Genomic DNA, 15,488 nt, shown 5'->3' with positions numbered 1-15,488 from the left:
CCCTACATTGCTGCCAGGGAAATGTGAATCTGCTGCTTTGTCCCTACTGCTTCTACGTTACTGTTGCTGGGGCCTGACTGTACTCCTACTACTGAAATCGTACCAAAACTATGCTCTCCCTACACTGCTGCCAGGGAAATGTGAATCTGCTGCTTTGTCCATACTGCTTCTACGTTACTGTTGCTGCGGCCTGTCTATACTCCTACTACTGAAATCTTACCAATACTATGCTCTCCCTACACTGCTGCCAGGGAAATGTGAATCTGCTGCTTTGTCCCTACTGCTTCTACGTTACTGTTGCTGGGGCCTGACTGTACTCCTACTACTGAAATCGTACCAATACTATGCTCTCCCTACACTGCTGCCAGGGAAATGTGAATCTGCTGCTTTGTCCCTACTGTTTCTACGTTTCTGTTGCTGGGGCCTGACTGTATTCCTACTACTGAAATCGTACCAAAACTATGCTCTCCCTACACTGCTGCCAGGAAAATGTGAATCTGCTGCTTTGCCCATACTGCTTATACGTTACTGTTGCTGGGGCCTGTCTAGACTGGGGGGACTCCCCATACTTCCCGCTCCCTTCAATAAAACACGTGACTACTTCTTAATAACAAAAACTTCTTTATTAACCAAAATTCTTAAAGACATGTATTTCACTCTATGCTGGCATAAATTATGTGGGAAGGCCACAGCTTATTTAATATTATTATATAACATCAAATTATTTCCTTCTTTCCATGCCTATCGCCTGTTCCTAACATCTAATGCTCTAAACCTTTCGAGGCGTGAGAAAGCCCGTTACGGCCTGTACGCACCCTCAATCTTCCAGCTGGCATGGAAATACCGCTAAACCGCCATGAAGGATGCAGCCTGTCTACGCTGCCATCCGCCCCCCACATGCCAGCGACATAGCCGCCTCCACCCCGTCCTGCAACCCCGATAGGAAAGTGTCCATACCTATATCACTTAAATGGACACCATCCTTCCTCCACATACCTGGCACCTTTTTCTCCAGCTCCCAGTGCCTCACGGCTACCCCTCCTATTGACTTAACGAATTTGGAAATCTTAAAATTTACACTTTTCCTTACCCTGTCGATAGCCTCCACGTCCCTTGCTTCTTTCCACACTCTCCTGGCGACTATATCGGACCATACTATAATGGTGTCCTCAAAAAATTTTTTGAACCTCAACATATCCTCCTTCATAAGCGTTACTAACTCAGCTACCCTTACCCGGCCCAAGTCGTTCCCACCCGCATGAATTACCAGTATCACTTTCCCCTGGGACCATCTGCTGACACACAATATTTCTTGTAGCAGCCTGGCCCATTGAAGACCTCTTACCCCGTGCCATTTTACCTGGACCTCTTTCATGCCCAGGTTTCTGCCAATGGGCCGGGTCCCCGCTCGTTTCTCTGCCCAATGAATGAAAGAGTGACCCACCACCCAAACTGTCCACTCCGAACCTGCAAATAAACACATAACGGCACACCACAATGTAACTTAAACTATAACACTCTCAAATTTGGTCGGACGTACGACTTGTACGCCTCCGACCTCCAGCGTCCAACTCGCTTCACCTCGTCTCCTCTTAATCCGCAAGCAAAAGCAGACGTTGCTGCGCCGATCCTGAAAGAATGCGTGCCAAACTCGCTGGGCTCGAAACCTAATCGCTTCAAGCATGTGCGCATAACCGCCCCAAACTGGAACTTGGTCAGTGGGGCTCCTGAAGCATGCGCCAATAGTTGTCCTTTTCCGCTGTGCCGTGACAAAAACTGTCTCAGCAACGCCACAGGACAAGCCGCTGTCCCCAACGCCGTCAAGCGCAGCCACTCGCCTGCGCCATACACATCAGTCTTGGACTTTTTGATGCATATCTTTATATCATCTGTACCGCATAGAACATCCTCGAAACGCAACCCCCCCAGCTTCCTACAGCTGGGGGCCACTATTTCGCTCAGTCTCAATGCCGCGAAAACGCTAACGAAAACGCCACCCGAAAGAGCAGCACCTCGCTTTCATCTTTGCACACTGCTCCCAAAGCGTTCAGCATCGCCTTTAACAGCTCAAATGTTATCGGCCGCCTGTCGTCTCTTGACGACCCTTCTTTTTTCCAACCTTTGAGAATCTGTCCGAAGACAAACTCCTTTGTCACGTCACGCCGTCCGTGCAGGCGCAACAAAAACGCAATGGCCGATAAGTGCTTGCGCGCCGAGCTCGCCGATGCACCGCGACGCCGCAGCTCCGCTATAACGTCTAACGTCACCGCTCTTGCCCGCGCTCCCTCAGGGAATTGTCCCCCTGCTGCCATCAACCACCTTTTCCATATAGCATTATATCGCTTCCACGTCGATTCCGCAACGGAGTTGCGAATCAGAGTCGTGAGCTCTCTTCTACTATCTCCCATAAGATCGCCGGGCAACATACCCCTTTGACATCCGCTGTCGGGTGGAGTTCCCTGAATCTCTCCATCTGGAAACGAGAAAGAGCGTCAGCCGTGTTATTGTTTATTCCGGGTACGTATCTCGCCTTCAGCTTAATATTACTCTGCAGGCATCGCAAAACCAAATGGCGTAAAACTGCCAAAACCAAGGGAGATCTGGACGTCTGCCTGTTCACCGCTGTCACTACTGCCTGGTTGTCCGACCAGAAGCAGATATTCCTGTTTTCCAAAATCGTCCCCCAGATCTCCACCGCCACCATTAGTGGAAAAATCTCCAGCAGTGTTATGTTCTTCACCCACCGTCTTTCGAACCATTCTCTGGGCCAAGGTGCGCTGCACCAACTGTCCTCCAAAATTACCCCGAAACCACAGGAGCCCGATGCATCCGACATCAGTCCCAGCTCCTCGTTTGCAACTTCCGCAGCTTGACAAATCACCTGACCATTAAACGTTTGAAGAAAGACTTGCCATGTGTGCAAGTCCTCCTTCATACCCTTTGTCACTCTGACGAAGTGGTGTTTCTCTTTAATCCCGACTGTCGCCAATGACAGCCGCCTTGCAAACGGGCGGCCCATCGGAATGACCCGACACGCAAAATTTAGCAAGCCGATAATTACTTGGAGCTGGTGCAGTGTAACTTTCTTAGAACTGCCAACCAACTTAACCTCCTGCCGCAACCGCGCTACTTTCTCGTCCGGTAAATGAAATACCATTGCCATGGTATCGATTTCAATGCCTAAAAATGTAAGACATGTCACCGGACCGACCGTTTTTTCGCGTGACAGCGGTACTCCCGCTTTTTCCATCAGATCCTGAAATGATGCCAATAACAACCCGCATATCTCTGAATCTGATGGCCCGACGAAAAGGAAATCATCCAGATAATGCAACACCGATCGGATGCCCGTCTCGTAACGAAGCATCCAGTCCAGAAATGAACTGAACACTTCAAAGTAATAACAAGAGATGGAACACCCCATCGGTAAGCACATATCCACAAAATATAAGCCGTCCAAACGGCAGCCCAACAAGTGGAAGCAATCTGGATGCACCGGTAATAGTCGAAAAGCGGACTCGATATCGGCTTTTGCCAACAGAGCCCCCCTTCCGGCCTGCCGTACTAGGCAGACAGCCCTATCGAAAGAAGTATACGATACAGCTGTTTGCTCCTTGGAAATCCCGTCGTTGACTGACTCGCCCGTCGGGTAGGATAGGTGATGGATAAGCCGGAACTTACCCGGTTCCTTCTTTGGTACCAAGCCCAAAGGTGAAACGCGTAAGTTCTCAAATGGCGGTTCCTGAAAAGGCCCCGCCATCCGACCCAGTTCTACCTCCTTTAGCAGCTTCTCCATCACCATCTCTTTTTTATCATACGCCGATTTTAAATTGCGGCTAAGCGTTAACGCCGAACCTGGTTGATGCGGAATGACGAAACCCGTGTTAAAACCTTCTTTAAGAAGGTTTGCTTCCCGTCTCCTGTGGTACTTGTCTAACCACTCCTCCAGGAACAGCGCGTTCACTGGAGTTGCCCCCGGGCAACGCTGTTGCCGCGGGCAAGTTTTGCTTTTGTCTCCGAAAACATCTGACCGCTGCGTGCGCACCGCCGCAAAAGGAGCACTCGTGCCGGAACTTACATGCTGCAAGAAACCGACAGTTACCCTCATTAAATGCCCAGCAGGAACCCGAGGGCTTATGTGGAACGGGTGCCTGCTGCCCACCAGTAACCGTACTGTTGCTCTGAAAAAGGGGCTTCGTCGGCTTTTGTGCCAGGATCAACTGGATCCAAGCATCCGTCGCTTTTGTCGCCCAGCTCACATGACTCGTTCCCGAAATTCTCCGACGAAAATCTTCGTCATAGCGCCACCATGCCGCACCTCCGTGCAGCTTGTAAGCGCTATGAATAGTGTTAATATATACCAGTAGCTCCGGGCCTTTACCCGGCTGGTACTGGCATATGACGTGAGCCAGGGTTAACATGGCTTGTAGCCAATTGCTAAATGTTTTAGCTACTTTGGGCTTCTTGTCCCGTTCTGCGAAGCGCTCCTTATCCACCGATACATGCTCCACCGATAGGAGCGACCAAATGTCCACGTATACTCCACCTTTAATTTTTTCAATTGTGTCCTCCGCGAGGCCCACCCCCAGCGGGGCCACGCCACAAAATAAGGAGTCTGAAAAACGCAAACCATCTTTTACCGACTCGTCGCCTTTTCCGGTCGCCACCACTGGCGAGCACCCGGCAGCGTGAGCCACATCACCAACCACGGGACTCCCCGGGTTAACACTCGTCACCATACCTTTACCTTTGTCAAACTCGTTCACCAGCGCTCTCAGCGCTACCATAAAATTATTCACATTATTGGGCGACGAATCACCCCACACTCTATTACATTGGGACTCACCCTCCAATTCGTCCTCCGGCCCTGCCGAGGGGAAAGACGGGTGACTCGGTCCCGGTTGGCTCCTTTCCGGACTCGCCACCGCGTGTCGTACCCTGTCCCAATTACGGGAGACACCACGGGGTCGCCTGCTGTAGCCATAGGACGCCCTGGAGGCTGCGGCCCGCTCGCCCTGCCTTTCGGTACGTGAGGCCCGCCTCTCATCTGTGGAGGAAGCCGGTGAACATGGTAACGCCTGCTGCGACGCGCAAACCAAAGTCCCATGGCCGCTGCGCCTACCGCTCCTGTCCACCGCTTCCGAACGCCTGTACCCTCTGGCGAAATGGGGCGCCTCCTGACGTGTACAAGGCTCACCGGACTCCGATGACGAGCTATCTGTTCTTGCTTCGCTGCGCCAGCTTCCTCGCGCCATGCTGCCAACCCCCCGCCTGCTGCCTAACCCCCCCTCCGTCCCGCTACCGGCCCCTTGACTACCGGGCAGGTAGCTTCCCCCTCCCCCCTTTCCTTTCCTCTGTCTCACCTGTCCGCTTTGCTCCACCCCGTAAGCCCCTTGCCGGCCTGAAGTGCCTTCGCCTGCTTGTGTTCGCCTGTCCTTTGCAAAAGGGAAAGAACCCCGGGGCGACCTGTGACCGCTGCTCGCTGCCCCTCCTCCCCCTCCCTCCCTCCTGCGTGCCCCATAAGCCCCTTTCTGGCTTGGCGCGTCACTATAAAATATCCCGCTGCCCCTCATGTTAGGGCATGAGCCCTGGGGCGACAATGGGGCCATACTGCCTGATTGTACCCCCCCTCCCCCTTGCCGGCTTGAGGTGTCTCTATATTGTGTCCCACTGCCCCTCATATTAGGGCATGAGCCCTGGGGCGACAATGGGGCCATACTGCCTGCTTGGGCTCCCCCCCCCCTTCCCCCCCTCTGCTTTCCCGCCCTGCGCCTCTTCCTCCTCATCCCCCACCCCCCCCTTTGCCCTGCGCTCGCGCTGCTGCGGCCGCTTGCGCTGTTGCTGGCCTCGCTGCTGCCGCTGGGGCTCGTCTCCCTCCGCTCGGGAGTCCCGGCGCCGGAACTTCTTCCGGCCCGCGGATCCATCCGCCCGCCGCCGGCACGGCGCGCAGGCCGTCCCCCTTCTCTCTCCGCCCGACGCTGGACAGCCGCGGGGCAAACCCTTCCCACGCTGGACTTACCCGCTCCTGATGCCGCTGCTGAAGTCCCGGTAAGTCCCTCGGGGGTTTCTTCTGGTCTTCCGGCGCTTCTTCCGGTCGCGCCCATGTTGCCTCCCGCCGCCGGTCGCTGCGGCCGCGCTCCGCCACCGACATTCGAACGCGCAGGTCTCGGGCTTGCGTTCTGGGCCCCCTTCTTCACGGCTGGGCTCGGGCTCAGCCTGGTAGGGGGAATCCTCCTTCTCTGGGGTCTTCCGCGGGGCGCGCTGGATGCCATCTGCGCCGGCTGCACTTCTCCTGCCCCGGCTTCTCCCGACGGCGTGGCACCGATCTCCGCGGCCATCCTCATCAGCCATTCCGGTCCCTGGCTGGCAACAGCTTCCTTGATCTGCATAACGAGCTGGTCCATGTTTCTTCTCTTTTAATCTTCTGCCTTCCTTCACACGTCTTCCTTCTTCTCTTACTCCACGTGGAATGGCACACTCTCCTTCTCCCTCTCTCTTCTTCCTGTATTAACTCCTCCCACCTCCTCCGGTCGCTTAACCCTTTCCTGTCCTAATCTCCCGCCCCCCAGTCCCTCGCTCCTACGCTACCTGCTTTGTAGCTATCTATACTCCTACTACTGAAATCTTACCAATACTATGCTCTCCCTACACTGCTGCCAGGGAAATGTGAATCTGCTGCTTTGTCCCTACTGCTTCTACGTTACTGTTGCTGGTGCCTGACTGTACTCCTACTACTGAAATCGTACCAAAACTATGCTCTCCCTACACTGCTGCCAGGGAAATGTGAATCTGCTGCTTTGTCCCTACTGCTTCTACGTTACTGTTGCTGGTGCCTGACTGTACTCCTACTACTGAAATCGTACCAAAACTATGCTCTCCCTACACTGCTGCCAGGGAAATGTGAATCTGCTGCTTTTTCCCTACTGCTTCTTTGTTACTATTGCTGGGGCCTGACTGTACTCCTACTACTGAAATCTTACCAATGCTATGCTCTCCCTACACTGCTGCCAGGGAAATCTGACTCTGCTGCTTTGTCCCTACTGCTTCTACGTTACTGTTGCTGGGGCCTGACTGTACTCCTACTACTGAAATCGTACCAAAACTATGCTCTCCCTACACTGCTGCCAGGGAAATGTGAATCTGCTGCTTTGTCCCTACTGCTTCTACGTTACTGTTGCTGGGGCCTGACTGTACTCCTACTACTGAAATCGTACCAAAACTATGCTCTCCCTACACTGCTGCCAGGGAAATGTGAATCTGTTGCTTTGCCCATACTGCTTCTACGTTACTGTTACTGGGGTCTGTCTATACTGATACTACTGAAATGTTACTGGGGTCTGTGTATACTGCTGCAAATGAAAGGTTAGTGGGGTCTGTTCTCACTGCTGCCAATGAAATGTTACAGGGGTTTGTGCATGCTATTACCGCTGAAATGTTACTAATTCTCGGCTCTGCCTATACTGCTGCTACTGCAATGTTACAGGGTAGTGGAAACGGAGGCTTCCCAAAGACATGATGGTGGCGAGGCCACGCTACTAGGTTCCACAGCTGCGACAACTTTTTAGCAACGCGGTCACTGGGAAAGTGCATATAACCACGGACACGGGGACAGGACATGTACTGCCTCAAACACTTTCCCGTCCTCCTCCTCCAACAATCAAAACATTCTTGGCCGAAGCCCACCTGCATTTAATCTGACGTTAGCTCTGCTGTCCAGGGCACTGCAATGGGATATATTTAAGTACCGCCAGTGGCTTCCTGGGACCCACCCATGCTGTCGGTCCACACAGAGTTGTAACTGCATGTGTCTACTTATAAAGAACCCCAGTCTGACTGGGGCATGCAGTGTGGGCCGAAGCCCACCTGCATCTAATCTGACATTACCTCAGCTGTGCTGGGCACTGCAATGGGATATATTTATGTACCGCCGATGGGTTCCAGGGAGCCACCCATGCTGTGGGTCCACAGGGACTTCACATAGGGGATTTGTACCTGCCTGTGTCTATGAACTAAAAACCCCGGTCACGTTGGGGCATGCAGTGTGGGACGAAGCCCACCTGCATTTAATCTGACGTTACCTCAGCTGTGCTGGGCAATGCAATGGGATTTATTTATGTACCGCTGGTGGCTTCCTGGGACCTACCCATGCTGTCGGTCCACACGGAGTTGTAACTGCATGTGTCTACTTATAAAGAACCCCAGTCTGACTGGGGCATGCAGTGTGGGCCGAAGCCAAACTGCATTAATTCTGACGTTACCTCAGCTGTGCTGGGCACTGCAATGGGATATATTCATGTACCGCCGGTGGGTTCCAGGGAGCCACCCGTGCTGTGGGTCCACAGGGACTTCACATAGGGGATTTGTACCTGCCTGTGTCTATGAACTAAAAACCCCGGTCAGGTTGGGGCATGCAGTGTGGGCCAAAGCCCACCTGCATTTAATCTGACGTTACCTCAGCTGTGCTGGGCAATGCAATGCGATTTATTTATGTACCGCCGGTGGCTTCCTGGGACCCTCCCATGCTGTCGGTCCACACGGACTTCACAATAGTGAGTTATACCTGCCTGTGTCTACTTATAAAAAACCTCAGTCTGACTGGGGCATGCAGTGTGGGCCGAAGCCCACCTGCATTTAATCTGACGTTAGCTCTGCTGTCCAGGGTACTGCAATGGGATATATTAATGTACCGCCGGTGGGTTCCAGGGAGCCACCCATGCTGTGGGTGCACACGGAATTCCCATTGCGGAGTTGTACCTGCCTGTGACTATTTATAAAAAACCCCGGTCAGACTGGGGCATGCAGTGTGGGCCGAAGCCCACCTGTATTTAATTTGACGTTAGCTCTACTATCCGTGGCACTGCATTGGGACAAACTACAGGAGCAATACAGCGCTAATGAGACGTGCACAGCTACGCTAGCATAGGAGTCCGCTGTAGGCCCGCGATTGTTGAGGGTTTGTGCGGAGGCCTATGTCCTGGGTGCAGTGAAAGTCCGCTTCCTGCCTAGGATTGCTGAAGCTGTGGGACGAGGCCTATGTCGTGGGCGTGGTGCAAGTCTGCCATGTTTGGCCGCTCAGATCAATTTTTTGTTCATGTCTTGGGCTTCCTAAGACCCACCTATGCTGTTGGTGCAAACTTAGTTCCCATCGCGGTGTTTTACCTGTCTGGCACAAAGACACTGACTGACTTGGGTAGAGGGCAGAGCACTGACAGCTTTCCCCTTGCAGTGTGGATTGAGCTATGCGACACCTTGACAGAATGAATACTGTGTGGCACATGGATTCCGCATTTCTATGCCCACGTATGCAGCTCCTGACGGAGGTGGCACAGGATTGGATGTCTCATTGCTTCTGTACAGCATTGTGGGCTATCGCCCCGCCCCTTTTAAAGAGGGTTGCTGCCTGGCCCTGCCAACCCTCTGCAGTGTGTGCCTCCGGTTCCTCCTCATGGCTGACGCCCTTATAAATAGACATGAGGGTGGTGTGGCTGTGAGGCCAGCGTGTGGCATGAGGGCAGCTGAAGGCTGCGCAGGGACACTTTGGTGTGCACTGTGGACACTGGGTCGTGCGGGGGGATTGGGCAGCATGTAACCCAGGAGAAGAGGCAGGGGTGTGTCCCGCAGGCAGTGCTTGTGCTTAGTTGGAGGTAGTGTGGTGCTTAGCTAAGGTGTGGCTTACTAATGAGGGTTTGTCCGAAGTAAAAATTGTTAGGGGGGGGCCCACTCTTGCCGCTATTGTGGCTGAATAGTGGGACCGGGGAACCTGAAATGCAGCCCAGCATGTTGCCCCTTACCTGCCCTATCCATTTCTGTGTCGTTTCCATCACTTTCTTGGGTTTTGCAGATTTTCACCAATGAAAACCTTAGCGGAGCATGGCTGATATACAAAAATGCTCGAGTCGCCCATTGACTTCAATAGGGTTCGTTACTCGAAACGAACCCTCGAGCATCGCGGAAAGTTCGACTCGAGCAACGAGCACCCGAGCATTTTGGTGCTCGCTCATCTCTAATCGAGAGCCATTCTGTTCTGCCAGGCCATAAGTGATGTAGGGCCCAGTTGCTCAGCTATACTTTTAACAGCATCTCTGGTGTAGCTGACAAATTGTTGCTGATTATAATATATGTAATTGATTCAGTCAACATTTTTATTCACTGTCACCCACCAGGCCAACAGAGATTCAAACCCCACTGCAATCTGATCCCGGGCCTTGTATTCATCTGGCACTCCTCGGGGAACTCCTATTGTATCGATGTAAACATTGGTGTCAAAAGATCCTGTTATCGGACCACACCGGTACCGATCTGATGACCTCGTTGCCAGGTGCCAAATTGGTAAATATGGAAGCCCGTGATGAGGAGATTTTGCTAGCATTATCTATCAATAGCATGAAATTACTCCATGTTATGTCAAGACACCTCCAGTGAGAATCGATGAATTCTACTTTATTATCAACATTGCCAACTCTTATACAGAAAGACGAGGGCGTATCCAAATGTTGCTTGGTACAAAGATTAGTGTTACGTAGCTTACTGTTACAAAGGTGAAAATACTTATTGATCATAAGACTTATTGACATCTACCAAATAGTCTCAAAAGCTCTTAAAGGGGTTGTCTCGCGGCAAACATCAAAATTTTACTTTACCCCATTCCCCCTGTCACCCCCCTGGCATAAAATAGCAATTTAAAGCGGTTTTTAAGCCGCTTGCTACTCACCGATGTGCTGAAATGTGAAGTTTTAAAAATCTTCTGCCTAAGATGGCCGCCGGTCCTTTCCCAGGGATGCACTGCGGTTTTCTCCCATGGTGCACTGCGGGTCTTCTCCCATGGTGCACCATGGGTTCTGTGCGTTCCATTGCCGATTCCAGCCTTCTGATTGGCTGGAATCGGCACACGTGATGGGGCGGAGCTACGATGACGACGCGGTGACCAGCTCTCCGGCACGAGAGGCCCCATTCACCAGGCAGAAGACCGCACAGCGCAAGCGCATCTAAAAAAGCAAGAAGACATCAGAATTAGACGGATCCATGGCGACGGGGACGCTAGCAACGGAGCAGGTAAGTGAATAACTTCTGTATGGCTCATATTTAATGCACGATGTACATTACAAAGTGCATTAATATGGCCATACAGAAGTGTATAACCCCACTTGCTGCCGTGAGACAACCCCTTTAAACATAGAAATTACCTAAGTCAGGATATTACTGTTGCGTTAGACAATAGTTCCGCTATCGCTGTGTGTCTTCTCTGTTAATATAGCTTAGCCTTATTTAATTTGTCTGTTGACTTCTTATCTTAAAATCCTAGTTCCTGACACTACAAAGCATAGGTTTTAGTCTTCTATTTGAGGGTCAATAGTCCAATACAAGGTAAGAAACATACACTCATTGCATTCTGAAACTTAAAGGGGTTGTCCCGCGCCGAAACGGGTTTTTTTTTTTTCAAACCCCCCCCCCCCGTTCGGCGCGAGACAACCCCGATGCAGGGACGTACAGAAAGCTTACCGGAGCGCTTACCTTAATCCCCGCGCTCCGGTGACTTCTATACTTACCTGTGAAGATGGCCGCCGGAATCCTCTTCCTCCGTGGACCGCAGCTCTTCTGTGCGGTCCATTGCCGATTCCAGCCTCCTGATTGGCTGGAATCGGCACGTGACGGGGCGGAGCTACACGGAGCCTGCATTCTGCACGAGCGGCTCCATTGAAAAGAGCAGAAGACCAGGACTGCGCAAGCGCGGCTAATTTGGCCATCGGAGGGCGAAAATTAGTCGGCACCATGGAGACGAGGACGCCAGCAACGGAGCAGGTAAGTAAAAAACTTTTTATAACTTCTGTATGGCTCATAATTAATGCACAATGTATATTACAAAGTGCATTAATATGGCCATACAGAAGTGTATAGACCCACTTGCTGCCGCCGGACAACCCCTTTAACACTTTATATTCCATGACAGTTCCCCCTTTTGTTTCTTATCTTGTCCCAGAACAACAGTAAATATTTGAAGTACTTCAGTCCATCCTAGCAATGTCTGCCAGCCTTTATATTACATTTCACTATTGTTCTGGCCAATACAAGAATAATCATAGCTGGGTGAACATAAGAGCTGGGCATACATACCATTTTGTACTATCATAGTGGGTATCACCTTTTTAGCAGATTTTGCTAATATGCGGTGTATACAAGATACTACACAACAGCCTACTACTACAAAAGCAATTACTATAATAGTCAAAGTAGTAAGAAGAGACGTGATCCAAGCACTTTATTGTCCAAAAATGTCCTCCAACCATGATGTAAACGGATTATAAACACCAGAATTTTTTTCAAAAGTTCAATAGATAGACTTAGTAGTCCGTGCAAAGCTTTAGTCACTGATCCGCCCAGAGCCGTGTTGTTGGGGATGTGGGTGCAGCATGAATCCCCATTCATCTTTCAGACTCCTCCTTTCTCTGCTAGGAACATGTCCAGAGCAAGGCGGTTCTGGAAGGCCAAAGAGGATGTTGGTCCTAGTTGTTCCACTAATCCTTGTATGGCATCTCTGGTGTAGTTTACAAATCTCTGTTGATTATAATTTATATAATTAATCCAATCAATATTTTTATTAATTGTGCACCAAGGACAAAAGACAGATTAGATTCCTCCTGTAATCTGGTTTCTGGCTTTAAACTCATTTTGCACTCCCCTGGGTTCCCCTATTTCATCAATATAAATACCTGCATCAAAAGATCCACCTGGTAGACTACGTCGCAGTCTACGCAGAGATTTATGTCCTGATGGGGGTACCTTTGTGTGTCCTGTCCATCCAGCTGGGAACAGCTGAAAGGGGAGGAGTACCTTTGTAGGTGGGCACTTACCTTTCCAAAATTTGGGCAGGGTTGCACGAATCCTACTATCACCACAAATCCACCAGACATCCTGCAATGGAGTTAACATATGTTCAAATTAAACCTGTAATAGCTGAGGAAAATATAGGCCTAGATAAGAGGCCGAACCAAACAGAATCTCATAAGGACTGAGACCTGTCTGTTTGGTGGGCGTTTGTCTTATTGACAAGAGAGACAAGGAAAGACACTCAGGCCAAGGTTTATTCAATTTGGTCATTGCTTTTAAAATTTTATCTTATTTAATTTTTTTTTTCCCTGGTCCCATTCAGCCTCTCTACTCCCCCACTGCTTTAAGGATGGTAGGGTGTGTGGAATGCCTGTTCTTTGCCTAATATCCCTGCCATCTTAGTAAAGTGAATACCATGATCACTCAATAGTTTCTGGGACACCAAACCTACAGACCACTTCAGAAAGAAGCTTTTTGGCTCTATTTTTGGCAGTAGTCGCAGAAACGGGGTAAGTCTCCAGCCAGAGAAGAGAGCAATACATACAAGGACGTATTGAAACAGTCCAGATTGAGGAAGTTGTATATAGTCGATCTGCAACCGGGCGCATACCAATACCTGGAAACAAGATCACACATTGCAGTTTTAGAGGCATGTGTGGGGCAATATGTTATGAAGGCTAGCACTGGAAACAAGGCTCTTGGAAGACAAGGCTTCCCGTTGGTGTCCACATGCCACTGGAATCTGAAGTGGCTCCTTTTGCTTACCAACCCGACGCTTCATGGGAAGATGCTTGTTTCTGAAAAGACAAAAGAAGATGTTGTGAGACATTTAGCGACGGTGACATGTCGTCTTCTTCTTGGCAGGTGGCCAGAACTGCCAGTGTGAGGGGCAGCAGGGCTGCTTCTTTGGTTGCTTGGTCTGCCAAGACATATCTAGAGTCTGTGTACTTGTTAGCTGTCTTGTGCCAGCATACAGGTGTGTGTAAGGGCCTGCAGTTCAGCTTGTTGGGCTGAGACGTGTGCAAGTAATGACTGTTGATGAAGGACAGGGGTCTGTGTGGTAACTGCATATTCAGTGTGAAATTGTCCATCTACAGCATACCTGGAGCCATCAACAAACAAGGTTAAATCGGGACTAAGTAGTGGAGTGTCCTTGATGGAATCAAACCCTGAAGTTTCCATCTGCATGAGCTGGGCTCAGTTGCGAGGTTCTTCTTGAGTCGCTTGCTTAGTGTCATCCGGTTCCGGTAAAAGAGTAGCAGGATTCAAAGTCTGACAGCGGGTGATGGTAACGTTGGCAGGCATCGGGAGGGCACATTGGAGTCTCAGGCAACAGGCTGCAGACAAGTACTTGGGCTGAACCTGTGTTAGAATGGCAGAGATATCATGTGGTGCTAACAGTTGTACCTCATGATCCAGAACTAGGTCTGCTGACTTGTCCAACATCCTGGAGACTGCCGCTACTGCTCGTAGACAGGAAGGTGATCGTCGGACGACGGGGTCTAACCTGCTGGAGTAGTAGGCTATGGATCGTTGGTGCCCTCCGTGCTGCTGTGTGAGGACTACTGCTGCATGTCCATTGTTCTCATTGCTGTAGAACCTGAAGGGTTTGTCGTAGGTGGGTAAGCCCAGGGGTGGGGCTACCAAGATGGCTACTTCTGTAAGTTGGAAGGGTTCTTTCTTGAGACAGTCATACAGCGGCTACATCAGCTTCGAAGCATTCACAGTCCATGGTCTACAATAAGAAACAAGTCCTAGAAAGGTACGTAGCTTAGAGACAGAAGTGGGTACCTTAACCCCTTAGTGACCAAGCCTGTTTGCGCCTTAATGACCAGGCCAAATTTTGCAAATCTGACATGTGTCACTTTAACATGGAAAAACACCAGAAAGGTTTTGCATATCCAAGCGATTCTGACATTGTTTTTTTGCCACATGTTGTACTTCATTTAGGCGGAAAAAAAAGACCAATAGAATTTGTGTTTATTTATTAAAAGCGCCAAAGTTGGGAAAATTTTGAAAAAATCATCATTTTTTCACATTTCCAACTGCAATATCTCAAATATGTGCAAACATAATATAGAAATTTTTGCTAAGATAAATTTTTACATCCGTTTACTTTATTTTGGGCGCACATTAGAAAAACTCTCACTTTTTTTAACCATTTAGGAGACGTACAAATTTAACATTACTTTTCAGCATTTTGAGGAACACTTTGTTTTCCTACATCAAGCCAAGATTCCAAAGGCTCATAGGAGTCAAAATGATAGATACCCCCACAAGTGACCCCATTTTAAAAACTACACCCCTTAACGTATTCACTGAGGGGTGTCATGAGTATTTTAACGCCACAGTTTTTTTTCAGGAGTCAATGCAATATAGAAGAGAAAAACTAAAATTTCATATTTTTGCAAATATGTCATTTTAAATACAGGACTTTTTTCTATAGTACACATGAAAATGAGGATTTGCACCCCAGAATGGATATCCCTGTTTGTCCCGTGCTCAGAAACATACTCATTGTGGCCCTAGTTTTATGTCTGTATGCACAATGGGGCCCAAAATTAAAGGAGCAACCGGTGGCTTTCGGAACAGAAATTTTGCTTGAAGGAGATTTAGGCCCTTTTGCACACTTGTAGAGCCATTGAGTGACCAAAACAATGGAG

General features: G+C 50.0%; 1 protein-coding gene across 2 annotated transcripts; it reads right to left on the bottom strand.

Moving 5' to 3' along the window:
* Positions 1 to 567: 567 nt before the first annotated feature.
* Positions 568 to 6,452, bottom strand: LOC136580598 (uncharacterized). Of its 2 annotated transcripts, XM_066581268.1 has the most exons (3): positions 6,020 to 6,452; positions 4,847 to 5,047; positions 572 to 2,473 (listed from the first exon to the last, which is right to left on the bottom strand). In XM_066581268.1, exons 1-3 carry the CDS (start codon positions 6,402 to 6,404, stop codon positions 1,965 to 1,967), a joined length of 1,095 nt encoding a protein of 364 aa, XP_066437365.1. In that variant the 5' UTR covers positions 6,405 to 6,452; the 3' UTR covers positions 572 to 1,964. The 2 variants fall into 2 exon arrangements, with proteins under 2 accessions (XP_066437364.1, XP_066437365.1); XM_066581267.1 differs by having other exon boundaries at positions 568 to 5,047.
* Between the last annotated feature and the right edge of the window lie 9,036 nt (positions 6,453 to 15,488).

This window comes from Eleutherodactylus coqui, chromosome 10, assembly GCF_035609145.1.
Source record: "Eleutherodactylus coqui strain aEleCoq1 chromosome 10, aEleCoq1.hap1, whole genome shotgun sequence".
NCBI lineage: Eukaryota > Metazoa > Chordata > Amphibia > Anura > Eleutherodactylidae > Eleutherodactylus > Eleutherodactylus coqui.
This window is presented reverse-complemented; position numbering and strand designations above follow the sequence as displayed.

Excerpts from the sequence above, each read along its gene's own strand:
- LOC136580598 (XM_066581267.1), bottom strand. The coding sequence starts at position 6,404 with ATGGACCAGCTCGTTATGCAGATCAAGGAAGCTGTTGCCAGCCAGGGA. Across the intron at positions 5,048-6,019 it reads AGCAGCGGCATCAGGAGCGG|ATGAGAGGCGGGCCTCACGT; the intron begins GTAAGTCCAGCG and ends CTTCCTCCACAG.